The sequence below is a fragment of the Setaria viridis genome, chromosome 9 (assembly GCF_005286985.2).
Source record: "Setaria viridis chromosome 9, Setaria_viridis_v4.0, whole genome shotgun sequence".
Classification (NCBI taxonomy): Eukaryota; Viridiplantae; Streptophyta; class Magnoliopsida; order Poales; family Poaceae; genus Setaria; species Setaria viridis.
In genome coordinates, this window is record NC_048271.2 from 44,883,198 (window position 1) to 44,898,831 (window position 15,634).

At 46.7% G+C, this 15,634-nt stretch overlaps 3 protein-coding genes and 1 pseudogene across 5 annotated transcripts; all 4 read left to right on the forward strand.

The window, feature by feature from the left end:
- Positions 1 to 56: 56 nt before the first annotated feature.
- On the forward strand, positions 57 to 4,472 carry LOC117839344 (ABC transporter I family member 6, chloroplastic). Of its 3 annotated transcripts, none has more exons than XM_034719650.2 (7): positions 57 to 416; positions 533 to 583; positions 981 to 1,202; positions 1,537 to 1,659; positions 2,316 to 2,492; positions 3,300 to 3,393; positions 4,189 to 4,472. In XM_034719650.2, exons 1-6 carry the CDS (start codon positions 150 to 152, stop codon positions 3,384 to 3,386), a joined length of 927 nt encoding a protein of 308 aa, XP_034575541.1. In that variant the 5' UTR covers positions 57 to 149; the 3' UTR covers positions 3,387 to 3,393; positions 4,189 to 4,472. The 3 variants fall into 3 exon arrangements, with proteins under 3 accessions (XP_034575541.1, XP_034575542.1, XP_034575540.1); XM_034719651.2 differs by lacking the exon at positions 4,189 to 4,472 and adding an exon at positions 3,486 to 4,012; XM_034719649.2 differs by lacking the exon at positions 4,189 to 4,472 and adding an exon at positions 3,606 to 4,012 and having other exon boundaries at positions 58 to 416.
- A 143-nt stretch (positions 4,473 to 4,615) lies between these two features.
- LOC117839345 (acid phosphatase 1) lies at positions 4,616 to 6,790 on the forward strand. Its single transcript, XM_034719652.2, has 4 exons — positions 4,616 to 5,303; positions 5,461 to 5,887; positions 5,967 to 6,173; positions 6,441 to 6,790. The coding sequence occupies exons 2-4, from the start codon at positions 5,496 to 5,498 to the stop codon at positions 6,616 to 6,618; spliced, it is 777 nt and encodes a 258-aa protein (XP_034575543.1). The 5' UTR covers positions 4,616 to 5,303; positions 5,461 to 5,495; the 3' UTR covers positions 6,619 to 6,790.
- A 5-nt stretch (positions 6,791 to 6,795) lies between these two features.
- On the forward strand, positions 6,796 to 7,682 carry LOC117835724 (large ribosomal subunit protein uL16y-like; annotated as a pseudogene).
- A 1,071-nt stretch (positions 7,683 to 8,753) lies between these two features.
- LOC117840790 (hydroxyacylglutathione hydrolase cytoplasmic) lies at positions 8,754 to 12,622 on the forward strand. Its single transcript, XM_034721327.2, has 7 exons — positions 8,754 to 8,995; positions 9,104 to 9,226; positions 10,207 to 10,368; positions 10,767 to 10,845; positions 10,921 to 11,034; positions 11,732 to 11,908; positions 12,302 to 12,622. Exons 1-7 carry the CDS (start codon positions 8,949 to 8,951, stop codon positions 12,374 to 12,376), a joined length of 777 nt encoding a protein of 258 aa, XP_034577218.1. The 5' UTR covers positions 8,754 to 8,948; the 3' UTR covers positions 12,377 to 12,622.
- The last annotated feature ends 3,012 nt before the right edge of the window (positions 12,623 to 15,634 follow it).

The following is a 15,634-nucleotide window of genomic DNA, read 5'->3' on the forward strand; positions in this document are numbered from 1 at the left end:
AAAGCCCATCTAAAAAAAGAAATAGAATGACCAAATAGCCCACACTGCCTCCGGCGCCGTCCGGTCCCCGTCGTCATCCGAAGCCGCGCCGCGACGAGCGAAGAAGGAACAATCCGGAGGCGCACCACCTGCCTCACCTTCTTCCTCCCATGGCGCAGCCCCTCGCCGCCGCCGCCGCTGTATCCTCCTCATCGCCCCTCTTCTCCCTCTCCTCATCCCGCCCCCTCGTCCGCCGCCACGCGCCTCCGAGCTATGTCTCGATGCGGACGCGTCGCTGTTTGCAGCTCGCCGCGGCGTCGGCGGCGGCCGAGACATCCGGCAGCCCGCTTCTCGAGGTGCGGGGGCTCACCGCATCCGTGAAGGAGACCGGACAGCAGATCCTAGCCGGCGTCGACCTCACCATCCGCGAGGGCGAGGTTCGTGCGGGTTTCTCATTGGCTGGAAATTATTGGCGGCTTGTGGTGTATTGCTTAATTGGGGCTGCAAGGGGTTGACCGACGATGGTTTTAATTTCTGTGCTTTCTTGTTATAGATTCATGCGATCATGGGGAAGAACGGCTCCGGCAAGAGCACCCTCACAAAGGTAAGGTGCTTCTGGTCGATGCACCTGCTCTTCGTGTTATAATTGAAAGCATTGAGAAATAGGACGTTTCTGCGGGCATGCGTTTATTTGGATGTTTATACGAGGCACTACTTTGCTAAGATCAAGGGCTGTGCTGAAATATTCCTTGTTACTCCTGTAATCTAATTTTGTTCATTTTAGTTTTCACTATGCATTGTCCCCAATCGTAGTGCTAGCCTACTGCACTAAAATTTGCTTCACTAAAAGAATCATGCACTACTACTGGTTCAGTAATCTAGCCACGTATACCTTTTAAAGTTATTAATCAGGAAATGGCCTGTATACAAATTGTAAAAAAAGTGTGCTCTTTGCTTTGGTACCTGCACATTCGGTTGAACCTTTCATCCTTGCTTTGCAGGTTCTTGTTGGCCATCCACATTATGAGGTAACTGGCGGTACCATCCTCTTCAAGGGTGAGGACTTGGTTGACATGGATCCAGAGGATAGATCTCTTGCAGGCCTTTTTATGAGCTTCCAAGCACCTATTGAGATTCCTGGAGTGAGCAATTTTGATTTTCTGCTCATGGCAGTCAATGCTCGCAGAGAAAAGAGTGGTCTACCAGCACTAGGACCCCTTGAGGTTTGATTTCACAACTGCTGTGTTGAGATATATAAATTTTCACAAGCCATAAATATAATAAAACATTGTCCTAATATATTTACAACATTACTCCATCTGTGATCAAATACTGGTATGTTATATAAAAGGCAGGAAAGGGACGAACAAAGTTAGTATTTTGTTTGATTTGGTGGATTTCAAATGAAGCTTAGCTTGCCATATTAAATTGTAGCATCATACTAGTTCTCATGCAGTAAGATATTGCAACTATGAATTTGTGAGAAAGATGTAGATATACCTCTTCAAACATATAACCCAGGCATTGATTCTGAAATGTCTTTGCTTTCTCATGCAGTTTTATTCGGTTGTATCGCCCAAAATTGATGCCTTGAATATGGACCCTAAGTTTCTTGATCGAAATGTGAATGAAGGTTTTAGTGGTGGTGAAAGGAAGCGCAATGAGATATTGCAACTTTCAGTAAGATATTGCAACTATGAACTTGCATGGAATCTTGGTTTGTACGCCAATGAATATTACACTTCAGTGCCTGTGAACTAAGCATGAAGCTGCACAGTTTTTTAACTTTTCATATTACAGTCATGACGTTTTTAAAACATCTCAGGGTTAGTTATATAGGATTGTAGTAAAAACATATTTCTTGGCTTGCAGCCTTGCATACGGTTTCTTTTTTTTTATGACTATGGAGTTGGAATTTCTTTTCCTGTCTTATGAAATCTGTGGTAGATTTGTCTGCCAGACCTTTGGAATTTGGTGTCCCCCATACATTTTTGAAGCAAATGTATTTTACATGAAGTGTATATTTGATACCATGATTGTATTCGGTTATACTTATATTTGGTATTCAGTAGGTCTTTTTCCCCCAATGAGGATCACCTTTGAAAACAGTTTTCTTATTTGTGCATATCGTTGTCATTGTTTTGTTGAGGTTTTTTATGTATATATTATGTGCTTGACGAAGTTTCGATGCATTGGCATAATAACACTTTTTTTCTTAGACGAAGCTTATGTAGTAATGTGAATATACTAGGCTTCAGAATTTGTTTTGTCTATCTATTTGTGCACTTCATCAATAGATTACCATCTCTGATTCAGGGTGTTTGTTTGTTAATTAGGTCATCGGAGCAGATTTAGCTCTTCTTGATGAGATAGATTCCGGATTAGATGTTGATGCACTTGAAGATGTAGCTAATGCAGTGAATGGGCTCTTGACACCCCAAAACTCTGTTCTGATGATTACACATTACCAACGCCTTTTGGATCTCATTAAGCCCAGCTATGTTCACATCATGGTAAGGCTGATTACTGTTTGATCATTACATCTATTTTTGCATCATTATAGAGCATTTCCATACAAAAGACTGCACTCGTGGTCCCTCTTTCTACGATGTTAATCTGGGATAAGGTGGTGAAGAGCTGTTGCAAACAGCTAATGGCCATTATCCCACCTTCCCACGGAGGAGAGAGACTGCGGGGATTCTGTATTGGTTGCATTAAAGAGGCTAGTCTATGACAGGGATTGGGATGCTACATTTCCATTTCATCTACTACTAAATTCATGCGCACAAGTTTAAGATAATTTGTATCTTTAGTATTTATACTGGACACCGTTCAGATGTTTATAAGCAATACTCGCTTTTCTTTCTTATTTGATGTTTGATGCTTACGCACACTTATTAAATAAAAGCACTAGATGAACCCATACTCCTATTCATTAAATATGTGTTTTTCCTAAAACCCCCCGTTGTGACCAATTAACACTGATATTGAGTCTTATAAATTATATCACACACTAAACGTGGTTACTTCAGAAAGATGTTGGTATCTCTCTTTGTTAAAATCAGATGGAAAAAGAAGACTTGTATAAACAAAACCAAGAACCAAGAATGGATGTAACTCTAAATAAAATTTACAGGGAACATCGATGGGTCCAGTCATGTGGCCTCCACACTAATTAAGACCTTGTTGGCGTCTTTGTAATCCTTACTTTATTTCCAGGTTTCAGAATATGAGATCACTGCTTGTATTTTTGTGCTTCAAACTTCTTAGAATACAGGGTTTGTGTTGTTTCTGATAGTGCTTCTGATTGATTATTCCAGGAAAATGGCAAGATAATCAAGACTGGTGACAGTTCTATTGCCACACAAATTAATGAAGGTGGCTTCAAGTCGATCGCCCTTGTATAGCTTGAAAGTAGGTTCTATTTTCTTCCTTGCGCCTTTTCTTATATATTTTGTGGGAATATTCTCGGTCTTCTGACTGATATGAAGTTGAACTATGCATAGACATGGTGGCAGTGCCAGTGATTTTCCTGATAAAAGAAATAAAATGATCAGAAGGAATTTGTTTAGATTGGTCTGTGCAAAAGTAAATGAGGTTCTTAAGGATTAAAAAACTCACTGCAGGTCAAATACTTGAGATGGCTTGTTGGGAGCCTACTTGTAAGAATAGAGTGGCAGAGTGGCTGCTGAGTGCTGACTGCTGCCTGGGGTTCGCCATTTTGCATTACTAGACCAACTATGCATGCTGGTGCAGCATGTACTGACTTCAATAAAACTTTTGAGTAGAACCCCATTCAACCAGGCATGTTATCTTTTAAAAGGTGAAGGGATATGTCACCTTTTCTCTGTAAGAATTTTAGTCATACCCAGGGAAAGTATCTTAGTACAAGATCCACAATTTTTGTATATTTGAGTGTAACTGGCTGCCTCAGGCATCTGGTCATCAAGATTGGTTTTGCATGCATCTTTTGTATACAATTTTGAGACTTGTAACTAATATGCATACCTACAAGGTTACTTGGTTGTCTCCACACGAGAGAATTTGGTCCTATCATCAATGTACATGTGTGCAGCCTCTCTAGGCTGCCGATTTACCTATTTCTGTTATGTTTTATAGTGTGCAAAAGCACCTGAGCTTCAATCGGGCTTAATGACCTATGACTCCACTAATGGTATTGGTGCTGGATTTCTGTTATTCCCATTGCAGTTGACCTCTGTCCCAAAGAATATGATTCGGTTGTTCGCTTGTTGGGACTGGTGGACCATGCTGAAGTTTTCTTATGTGCATTCCAGACAAACGTATTCTTAGGCTGTTAACCTTTATCCGTCCGCCACTATATCACTAATGGTGAGTGGCTACGGGGCTTAGCCTCTCCTGTTACAATTTGCAAGTGCTAGCACCATCCAATAACAAACGAATCTTTATGAGGTGGCGGCTTTCTTGCTGCTTAGTAATAAGCATTGATCAAGGTTGCAACTTGCCGTTGACTCTGTGCACTGTGGTCTGAATTCAGTATAAAATATAGAGCATGGTAATCTATTTCAGCTTTGACTTCTGTTCTTCGGCGCAATCGGAGGTGAATTGAGGAAGGTGTTATCAGATTCAGTCGAAAAGCTAGGTGAAAGTGGTCAACCTCGCACTCTGTCGAAGACAGGAATCGGAGAACCTTCGGTGGATGCCTGAGCATCTGGCCAATTTCGAAAGGCTACAAATCTCGAGCACATGAAAGTCAACTGCTTCGTACTATAAAGATTTCGAGAATTTCGAAGGTCCTGCAGAACCTACATGGCTGCATTATCCATGGCCGTCACTACATCTTCATTCGGGTGGTCAGTAGCACAGCATCCTCCTTTTCGTCCGGCCTCCACCGCACACGCCATGGTTGGCTACTACTCTATCGACCAAAAGAGGCCGCCGGTAGCCGAGGTCGCCGTCGCACGATCGCGACGTCGCCGTCACGCTGCAGCGGCGGCGCGGTTGGGTCCACGTGGCGCGCACCGCGGGCGCTGGCGGTGCAAATGGGGCTCATCATCCTGAGGTGGCCGTGGCCTCACTCCCCCCGTCACCGGCCGGGCGAAACCTAATCCTCCTCCTGCCTGAATCGGGTCGCATTCGGGGAATGTCTTCCGGCCGGCCGCTAATTCCGTGGCGTAATCATGCCTTTTTGCATTAGCCGGGTTTGCTTTTTGCGCATTGGGCGGTGACTCATGCCATCATCCTGAATCTTTGCTATAAAACCCATGCACCGGGTGTTACTTGGACCAAGAGCCTGCAGCCTGGTCTCTGCTCTTGGTTTGGCTGCCGCATTGGCACACATCCAGGTAGTGGCAGTTCTGTCTCGGATAGACATTTTCTTCTTTTGACTCTGGCTTCTCTCTTCCTTTGGTCCTGAAACGGGTTAGGATGGTGACCTGAAATGAATCTCACTCATGGTTTGTTCACACGTGCGTGCAACTCAGTCTTGAATGATGCCTGCAGAGGCTGCGGCACCTCGGTGAAACCTGAGCTACCTGATGAGCAACATTGCTCCGATGGCCTCGCGGGCGCTCGCCGCGTGGCGGCAGCTCATCATGCTCCTCGCTCTCCTCTTCCTCGACGCCGCCGTCGCGAGGCAGTGCTTCTGGCCGGGGCAGGCGCCCGATGACGCCGGGTGCCTGAGCTGGCGCGTCATGGTGGAGGCCAACAACGCCCGGGGCTGGCGCACGGTGCCCGCGCAGTGCGTCGGCTACGTCAAGGGGTACATGACCCGGGGCCAGTACCTCAGGGACCTGGCCGGCGTCATGGAGCAGGCCTCCGACTACGCCGACCAGGTCGACGCCGGCGCCGACGGCCTCGACGCCTGGGTCTTCGACATCGACGACACCTGCCTCTCCAACCTGCCCTACTACGAGACCAAGCAGTTCGGGTACGCACGACGCACTCCCCTGTCCAGGCATCTCGATCGCTACCGATCAGATGATGATTCGGTCTCCTTCCTTTTCCAGGGCGTACGACCCGTCGGCCTTCAAGGCGTGGGCGAGCAAGGAGGCCTGCCCGGGGATCCCGCCGGTGCTCGGGCTGTTCACGGCGCTGCTGGACAAGGGCTTCAAGGTCTTCCTCCTCTCCGGGAGGGACGAGGAGACCCTGGGCCCGTGCACGACCGGGAACCTGGAAGCGGAGGGCTTCTCCGGGTACGAGAGGCTCATCATGCGGTACGAGCGAGCACGCAGCTTCCCTGTTCGGTTCCCACTGTCCGAGTGTGCGAACTTTGGCACCGTTAGTGCGTCAGTGACGTGGACGGCTGAACATTCAGATTCACTGCCAAATAGGAAAAGGCTGGACGGTCCTCCCTTTGCGAGCAAACCAGTCACGATCCCTATCCCGAAATTGCCGTCGAGAACGTCATCCGGATTTCTTTTCTTCAATTTGCGCTCACAATTTGCTTTTACTGAAATGGCATGACTCGTGACGGCTTGCAGGACTCCGGAGTACCGCGGGCAGAGCTCGTCGGTGTTCAAGTCGGCGATGAGGAAGCAGCTCGTCGACGAAGGCTACAGGATCCGCGGCAACGTCGGGGACCAGTGGAGCGACCTGCAGGGCGACTGCGTCGGCGACCGCGTGTTCAAGATACCCAACCCCATGTACTTCGTCCCCTGAAGGAAAATTTCTGCCTCGACATGCCTGACCGATTTCATCAGGATCAAAGGTTGAGCGTACAAGCTATGTGGAGAAAAAAACGTGATGTAAACGCATGGCCAATGTGGAAGAAGCACAGGCCGTAAAACAAATGCAAACAAAAAAAAACAAGATGAAAAACCCTCTTCTTTCACTCCAATGTCTGAATCACTGAATGTGCTCGTAACAAGCAAGTCAAACTGAACAATCCCCTGGCGAAGCAGTAGGCTGCAGTGCGGATCCAATCGCTCAAGACGAGGCGAGGCAAATTTGGCCAAGTTCTTGCCGGCGAGGCGCCCCCGGCGCGTCCGTGCTGCCGTGCGCCGCAACCCCGCTAGCAGTTCACATCGACAGGCACGGCGATCGACCACGACTGCCGGGGCGTGCCGGACCCGAAGATCCGCATCTTCGACGTGGGCCAGAAGCGGCGCGGCGTGGGTGAAGGAGAACGTCTCCAGCGAGGCCCTGGAGGCGGCCGGCCCGGATCGCGTGCAACAAGTACATGGCCAAGCAACGCGGGCAGGGAGCCAGGGACGCCTTGTTCCACCTCCTGGTGCGGGCGCAGCCCTTCCACGTCCTCCGCATCAACAGGATGCTCTCCTGCGCGGGCGCCGACCGCCTGCAGACCGGGATGCGCGGCGCCTTCGGCAAGCCCACGGGCACCTGCGCCCGGGGTCAGCATCGGGCAGGTACTCCTCTCCGCGCGGTGCCGCGACGCGCACGCGCCCCAGGCGCACGAGGCGCTCCGCAGGGGATTGGAGCAATGGTCCATGACGTTGCACACCAGTGCCCTATATCGATCTTTGAATAAATAGTTGTATTGATGAGACACACATGACATACACGATCACTTCTACGAATCAATCAAGCTAATGGTTCTCGGATGGAAACATGATATCGTAGCGACGAGCTGTGCGAGACTCACTAAGAAGTGTAGAATCACACGGAAAATGAGAGAGTGGATATCACCTTAGAAAAGTTGGTGGTCTTATACCCCTTGCACCGAATTCGTCTTTAGAGTGCGTGTTACTTCCTTTATTCACGAATTCAAACATGACATCCACATGTCCTTATTACCTTACCTAATTTTTTTTTAAAAAGAATGTCATTCCTTTTCTTTTATCAAAGTTTCATTTTCTATATCTCTCTAGTCTCACTCATTTTTGCTAGATTTTATCAAAAGATTTCACAAAAAGTTTTTATGGGATAGTTTCCACAAAATTCCTTTAAATTTTTTTCCTAAAGATATTTCTGAATTGTTATTGCAAACTCTTTGAAAAAGTTTCTATATATTTTATAATTTCTTTAAAAAAGCTGTAAAATCTTTTGAAAGATCCTGATGAGTGATGAGATTTTTTTTGAATTTTTGTGCTTAATGTTTTGGACGAAACTTGTAGGGGTGGTGGGAAAAGATAGAGCCACTAGGGGCATGGCCTTAGGTGTGGGTCGGTGCTTTCTATAATGTAGTCTAGCTAGTTCAATCCTTTTATTGAGTGGTTTTAGGTCTAGATGTGTCAACCTCCACCCATAATCAGGGGTGGTTCCAGGACTCGAGCTGGGGGGTCGGGACCCGTGCAGATTATCCCCTTAGGACAGTTAAATTTCTATGATCAGAAAAAAGGTCCAGCAGCCTAGTTCATCCACGGACCACTCGGGACTTGGTCAATTTCTAGGTACGCCACCGCTCCTAATTGATATTATTCATGGAAGGAGAAGAAAACAACATGCAACGAGTGTTCTTCGAAAAGCTTCGTTTCACTTATTCTAGCATTTTATCTCGCTCCTTTCTCACCTGAATTTGTGGCAATCCGATCTATGCTAACATCCATGCATGTTGTTAGGTTAGTGTACTACCAATGAGTAATGACACATGCATATTTTGGATCATTTGCGGTAGTTACTGCTGTAAATTAAAATCAGGGGAGGGGTTTTAGAGTCAACAGATACTCTAGATCAAACTTAAGCCATAGGTTTTCTATCTAACGATTGCGTAATTCTTTGTGACAACCCTTCGATATCCCCATCTATTCTTGTTTTGGGTGAGCTTTTCGAAAAAAAAAATGTTTGGGTGCACACAGGATGGATTGGGCCGGGCTGATGACGAGCGACGACGACGATTGGCGACCGTCGCACCTGTGTGAGACCACAGACACAGAGGATCACCTCGGGCTCCGGCCTCCACACCGCTGCCGGCTAGCAGTCGGCTTCGTCCCCTTCCTCCCCTTTCTTAAACCTTCCGTACCCACTCGTCGGGGCTTCGCTCGTCTCCAGAGATTTCGCCTGAAGAGAAGAAACCCACGAGGGATCCGCAGATGAAGATAATTCCGGTACCTTGCCTGGAGGACAACTATGCCTACCTGTACGAATCGGCCTCTGCGTCGCTTGTTTGCCCCTTTCCTTCAGCGATTCGTTTGGAGTCATTGAGTTTGAGTTCCTGATCTGCTATTTGTTTTAATTCCTTTCCAAGAATCGTGGACGAGAGCACCAAGAAGGCGGCGGCCGTTGACCCGGTGGAGCCGGAGAAGGTTCTCAAGGCTGCCAGCGAGGTCGGCGCCTACGTCGACTGCGTCCTCACCACCCACCACCACTGGTATACCATCGTCTCCTTCCAGCTCTCTTTGGGTTCAGTACTTGCTAGTGTTAGAGCATCCTGATTCTTGCTTGCTAGAGTTGTTGAACATCATCTTATTACCATATTAGAGTTGGGGTCACAAAAGGGCTTCATATGTAGGCATTTATTACTAGCTAATAGATCCGGTTAGTGCCAGGGATTGGTCCAGTCACAAACACTCAATTAATCCAGTTATTACATAATTGCTGTAAGGGTTTGTGAGTGACTACAGATATGCACATAGGAATTCAATAGATGGACCTTCCCAACTTGCGATTTTGCTATTCTCTGAGTCTAATTGCTACATGGACCGTGGAAGTAGAAAACTATTGTGTAATACATACCGTGTTGAATGTTGTTTGCTGGTAATGAAGTTCACAAAGTATTTGCTATTGCTAAAACGTCCTTGCAAAAAAAAACAAAGAAAGAAAGAAAGAAAAAAGGAAAGTAAGGTCTCAGGGAATATGCAGCTAGCAGCTTCTTGTTCACTATGCTATGTTGAAGAATGCAATTTTAAGGAATGAAGAAACCAGCTTCCAGTCAGGAAATGCGGTTGATTATGCAATGGAAGTGCTTGACGTATGTGATGTGTTCTTGGGCTTAGTTGTTTTCCATTCTTAGAGTAGTCTATTTTCACTCTAAATTTGCAACATGCTGTTTAGACTGCTGGGGAGTAGGCTTTCTCATCACTCATCTGTGATGTAACATCTAGTGTGAAGTGTACTTATGTGATGCTTTCACCTCTTCAATGGAATGGGGGATTTCTCCTGCTCCACTTCTAAAAAGTGCAAATCGACTACAATGTCAAATAGGTAGTCAAAAAGGTCTATGCTTTAAAAATAATTATCGTGTGGCAGAAAGTACTCTGCGTGAACCAAAAATGAACAGGTGTTGGTGAACTTCATGGCAATTTTCTACTATATTATTAATGGATCGTGCAACTGATTTTGTGCTTCTAGGGATCATGCTGGTGGCAATGAGAAGATGAGACTGCAGGTGCCAGGGATAAAGGTCTATGGAGGATCCCTGGACAATGTGAAAGGCTGCACTGATCAGGTGGAGAATGGAACAAAGTTGTCACTTGGGAATGACATTGAGATACTATGCCTACACACTCCTTGGTATGCGATTAACTATGCTATTCTCTTGGCCTATTTCACTTCCCTAGCGTGCTTTTTTTTTCAGTACCATAGAAACAGTCACTTCTTGAGTAAGGCTGATTTATTTACAAAATTCAAACTACCAAATAAGAGTCCTTTGAAATTATGAATTTAGTATAATATACAGCTCCTAGTTCACTTTAGAAAAATTTATAACTTTCTCCTTTTGAGGCTCTTTTATATCCAAGGAACCTGCATCAAGGAGCGGCACATACACGCTATTAGTGTTACTTAAAAGACTTAGCTGAGCTCTGATAAATCCTCACGTGAATTATGCATGGGAGTTTTATTTGTGTTTGCTTAGTAGAAGCTTTTTGATAATTTTTTTTCTGGTCCCTGCCGTTTTGTTTCTTCAACAGTCACACAAAAGGTCATATTAGCTACTATGCTACTAGTAAAGAGGGGGAAGATCCAGTGGTCTTCACTGGAGACACTTTGGTTAGTATATGCACCTGACTTACTCTGATGTCTCCTTTCATCTTTATATCCTAACCTTTTTATAAATAAACACAGTTCATTGCTGGTTGTGGGAGGTTTTTTGAGGGTACTGCAGAGCAAATGTATCAGTCCCTTATTGTTACATTGGGCTCGCTGCCAAAGTCAACTCAGGTTTACTGTGGGCATGAGGTATGATCTCTTGTTTTCATACCGGATTCTTCCTGTCATCCCATAATGCTAGGCTTTCATCCTGGAGGAACCTGAATGTCATTGAATCTGTATTGTATATAAATAACTATGTTGTTCCTTTACCATTTAGTATGGAATATTTTATTATCAATGACCGAAGGGCATGTACAGTTTTACTTTGCATTTTCTGGTTTGTTCTCTTAGGAATAGGTAGTTTCTAGATTGTCCAATGATTTATCAGATGTCTTCTATAATTGGTTGAATGCCTTTTTAATGCATTTGTGTTCCCCAGAATGGAATCCAGTAGCAATGGGATAATATGATGGATTTATGTTTTCTTGTGCCTCCTTTTGTTCCCTCTAATAGAGGAGAATTATAGATATGTAGCATATACGTTCATTTGTTGCTGGGCTCTTTGCTTTTCCATTTCATGTGCTATCTTGATAACAGATGATTTACATGTGAGCTACTTGTTCATGTTCTTTGTTATTCCCATTGTTGAATTTCGACTTCCTTTTGAACTTCACTTGTAAAAGATGCTGGAAACTTGAGTGAAAACATGCATCATAACAGCCTTAACAAGAAGACAATAACCACCAATATTCGATCATTTTGGTTTATTTTCTTAATATGGTATACTAATTGGCTTGGTCGTAGATACATACTATTTTCTTAGCAGTTGCATGTTGACTTGCAGTACACTGTGAAGAGCCTAAAATTCATGCTGACACTCGAGCCGGAGAATGAGAAGATGAAACAGAAACTGGAATGGGCTGAAAAGCAGCGTGAAGCAAATCAGCCTACAGTCCCTTCAACTATAGGAGATGAGTTTGAGATCAATACCTTCATGCGCGTTGATCTACCAGAAATACAGGTGAATTTGCTAATTGAAAAGCACTCATTTTCTTGCATTACTCTCCACGTCCATGCACAGAAATGGGTAACATCGTGTAAAGTTGAAGAACACTTAGAAACTTAATTCTCTTGCCAATCCTAACTACTAGCATTAGGAGTAAAAGATTTTTGTTTGGAACAACTTCATTTGGCATGCCGGACATTGGAGATAGTAGCTTTACGTTTCTTTAATTTAAATGGATGGTCTTTTAGTTTGCGAATTGGTTTTTGAGTCGTCTTTGTATCTTTTTTAAAAAAAAATTTGTGGGTGTAGCAACGTGCTACTATCTGTAATAGTAGTGGACTGATTCTCTTCTTTGAGGAGGTTGAAGCCGGAATATTATCCATTATCTAAAAAAAAATGATTTTGCAGGCCAAGTTCGGTGCCAAGTCTCCGGTTGAAGCGCTGAGAGAGGTCAGGAAGATCAAGGATAACTGGAAAGGTTGATACCCATGCGGCCATGCGGTTGCCACCACTCTGTTGGACGGCCAGCCTCTCAAAGTGAGCTAATGCAGAAACCTTTGCCCTGTAGGTGGGAATGAGATTTACTGCCGTGCAATGCTTTGACAGGTATGGCGTGGGGATGGAGAAGACTTGTAATAAGCTCCGTGTTAATAAAAACAATAATCATGTTTCCCTTGTAACTCGTGGACTGTTTGCCAAGAGTAATGCATGAACTATGTTACACTTTGACCTGCCCCTCTGCCAAACTTGAAAAATCTGAAAGTTCTCTGATGGGTATAACTTGCCTACATTACATTTGAAGTTTATGGATCGCTGATCAGTAGTGTGTTAATCCATTGCAAAATGAAATATGGTAGCTAAATCATCAAATTATTATGTATCTTTCTTCAACTTGAAGACACAAGATTCTGATCGACAGAGACACGGATGACATAGGACGGCAACTACAGCCTACAGGTGACTTTTCATTCACGAAATTTTCTTCTTGCCGGCAGCATTCGACGACGTCGAAGGCTTCGACTTCAGCTTGAACGGCTGCGCAGAAGAGCCGGCGAACTGGCCGAAGCCCAGCCGGCCGGGGACCAGCTTGGGCGGCGCGAACGGGCCGCACGCGGCGGCGGCCGCCGATGGCTCGCTCGCGCCTCTCTTCTGCCCGGTCTCGGCCGCCGTCGCCGCGCCAACCCTCGCCCCGTCGGCAGCCCTGGTCGCCTGCCCCTGCCCATCCTTTCTTGCGCTCTCCTCGCGCTCGCCTTCGCCGAACATTTTCTTGGCCCTTTCCAAGAACGCGGCGGGCGTGCCCATGAGCACGAAGAGCTTGAGCACCTCGTCCGTCTCCAGCTTGCACTCGGGCGCCGCCGCCGCCAGGTCGGCAGCCGACGGCGGTCGCGCTGGGGTCGCCTCCGGGGCGGCGGCGGCGGCTGCGCCCAGGGGACGCGGCGTCGGCGGGAGGAAGCCGGCGCCGGGAGCGAAGCCGTTCCAGCATTGCGGCACGTGGCTGTGCCTGGCGCGCGCGACGCACTCGAGCGTCCTGAACTCGGCGGCCACGCGCGCCTTGAGCCCCGCGTGCCGCACGAACCCGTGCAGGCTGTTGCGATACGTGTGCTCCTGCGGCAGCTGAACAATTTGCAACAAGCTCACGTAGGTTTGGATTTGAATTTGAATTTGATCATGAGAAGTTGTGATCATAAAAGTCACCCATATTCTCAACTACGATTAAACAAGAGAATATATGGCGAACTGAGCGTAGCTCAGCTGGTACTTGTGGTGGAACCTGACCATCAGGGTTCGAGTGCTCGACTCAGCACTGATGCTCGTATATTTCTGGATTTATTTCAGGATTTAACCGGCGCTATTCTTTCAGTGGTAGGCGGCAGCGACAGCGAGGCGCTAGTGGTGACTTTATCAATCTCGAGGATTTGTCGGCTCAGTCTTTCGAAGGTGGTCATAAGGGTAGGGTTGCGTGCGTGTATGTGAGTATCTGCATCTGTAATGCGTGATCCGAAAAAAAAATATATGAACTCATTTGGAACACAGGTGATCGAGCGGGTCTTACACTATTGAAGGTAACGTGCCGGCCTTGGAAGACAGGCCTCGCCATGGTTCGCCAGCCTTGATCGGCGCCAGCACCTTCATTGTACGTGAGCCTCCTTCGCGCCACCACGCTGGCGCCGGCAGCGCCCGCCGTCGTTGCTGCATCTCCGGCGAACTACGTCTCAGCTTACATTTAAACGTTCTGAAACAGCGCTGGCTTACGCCTTCATACCTTTTCTCGCCTTCTTTCCCGGCGCCGTGCCCTTGCTCTCCTTGGCGCCTCGCTGCCTTGCTCTCTGGTTCTCCGGGGTGTTGCCGCCGGCGCCGGCGCTAGCGTTCTCCTGCTTCTTCGTCTCGGCGGCGCTCTTCTTCCTCGGCGTGGTGGCGGGCAGCTGCGATGGCGTAGCAGCTGCGTGGCGTGGTGGACCCCTGTTGCCCACCTCTCTTCCCTCCGGCGTGATCGGCTGCTGCAGCTGGTCTAGGTACCTCTTGCGCCATGCCGCGAGCTCCGTCTCCGAGAACATCTGGTTGTTCTTCAGGGACATGAACACTTGCTTGGCTTGATCTAGCAGTGACATCGCCTGCACAGATCCAAGGAAACATTGCTCCTGGATTAATACAATGTGAAGGCAAATGATAACCTTTGTTGCCGTGCATTGATGCATACCTCTCTGAAAGGCACGGTGTTCTGGCTGTTCATCGTTATTGCTCTCTGGAACACCATGTAAACATCGTTCTGCGATCGTATAGAGAATGAAGATCATGAACAATCCAAGGATGGAACATAAAACTGTAAAACAAAGGACAAAGAGGGTCAAGTGCGCTAAGAAACTGACCTCAAATTGCTCTAGTGCCGTGTACATGCCATCTTTGTTCTTCTGCCTCAGTGTAGCAAAGTCACCGGGCCTGCTCACTCTCTCTGCATAGTCAGTCACCTGCACTAACATGTCGATGTTTCAGTCTGTCGCATGAAACAAGAAACAGGTGCATTAAAAAAAAAAAGAGTTTCAGCCTTTCGATCTATCTACACAAATAATTCAGATGCATCGCATCATTTCTCGCCTGGATGTCATCTGGCATCGCAAACAACTCATGCCGATCTCTCCTGCAAAGAGATTAAGATACATGCACATATATATAAATCTCAATATGTAACAGGAAACAAGGTGACGCCTGATGGACAAGCAAAAAGAAGAGAGAGCGCAAAGCTTACAGCTCCAATTCGTCAAGGATATACTCGATGATTTGCCCAACTGAGCTTTGGCTTGTTGAGTTATCTGGAATGAAACCAAAAGACATTCACATGTCTCCTACAATCAGCCCGGCAATACTGAGGTAACAAAAGAAAAAAAAACAACGTACTGCTCTTCGCTGCATCTAATGGTTGTTGGTGGCTACATGAGGCTTCTCCCTGCAACTGCTGAAAAATCACCCGGCAGATGAGAACCAGGAAAAGGACATATGAAGAGAGCTGGAAGCACCCAATGGCTTCACAATTTACCTGGGTTTCTTCATTCCTTTTTCTCTTCCCTCGCGCGCTCGAACCGGAAATGCTGTTCCGGATTATTTGCCAAGGATCAAGGAGGCAGACGCCGGCGGAGTCGCCGTCGTTCTTCTCCTCTTCCAGCTTCAACAATCTAGCGCTTCGCCTCTTCCCTTTTCCAGACATCTCCGGTACCTGTTCTTCTTCCTCGCTGCTTTGAACAAAAA

Excerpts from the sequence above, each read along its gene's own strand:
- LOC117839345 (XM_034719652.2), top strand. The coding sequence starts at position 5,496 with ATGAGCAACATTGCTCCGATGGCCTCGCGGGCGCTCGCCGCGTGGCGG. Across the intron at positions 5,888-5,966 it reads TACGAGACCAAGCAGTTCGG|GGCGTACGACCCGTCGGCCT; the intron begins GTACGCACGACG and ends TTCCTTTTCCAG. Across the intron at positions 6,174-6,440 it reads TACGAGAGGCTCATCATGCG|GACTCCGGAGTACCGCGGGC; the intron begins GTACGAGCGAGC and ends GACGGCTTGCAG.
- LOC117839344 (XM_034719650.2), top strand. The coding sequence starts at position 150 with ATGGCGCAGCCCCTCGCCGCCGCCGCCGCTGTATCCTCCTCATCGCCC. Across the intron at positions 584-980 it reads GCAAGAGCACCCTCACAAAG|GTTCTTGTTGGCCATCCACA; the intron begins GTAAGGTGCTTC and ends CTTGCTTTGCAG. Across the intron at positions 1,660-2,315 it reads ATGAGATATTGCAACTTTCA|GTCATCGGAGCAGATTTAGC; the intron begins GTAAGATATTGC and ends TTTGTTAATTAG.
- LOC117840790 (XM_034721327.2), top strand. The coding sequence starts at position 8,949 with ATGAAGATAATTCCGGTACCTTGCCTGGAGGACAACTATGCCTACCT. Across the intron at positions 10,369-10,766 it reads CTATGCCTACACACTCCTTG|TCACACAAAAGGTCATATTA; the intron begins GTATGCGATTAA and ends TTTCTTCAACAG. Across the intron at positions 11,909-12,301 it reads TTGATCTACCAGAAATACAG|GCCAAGTTCGGTGCCAAGTC; the intron begins GTGAATTTGCTA and ends ATGATTTTGCAG.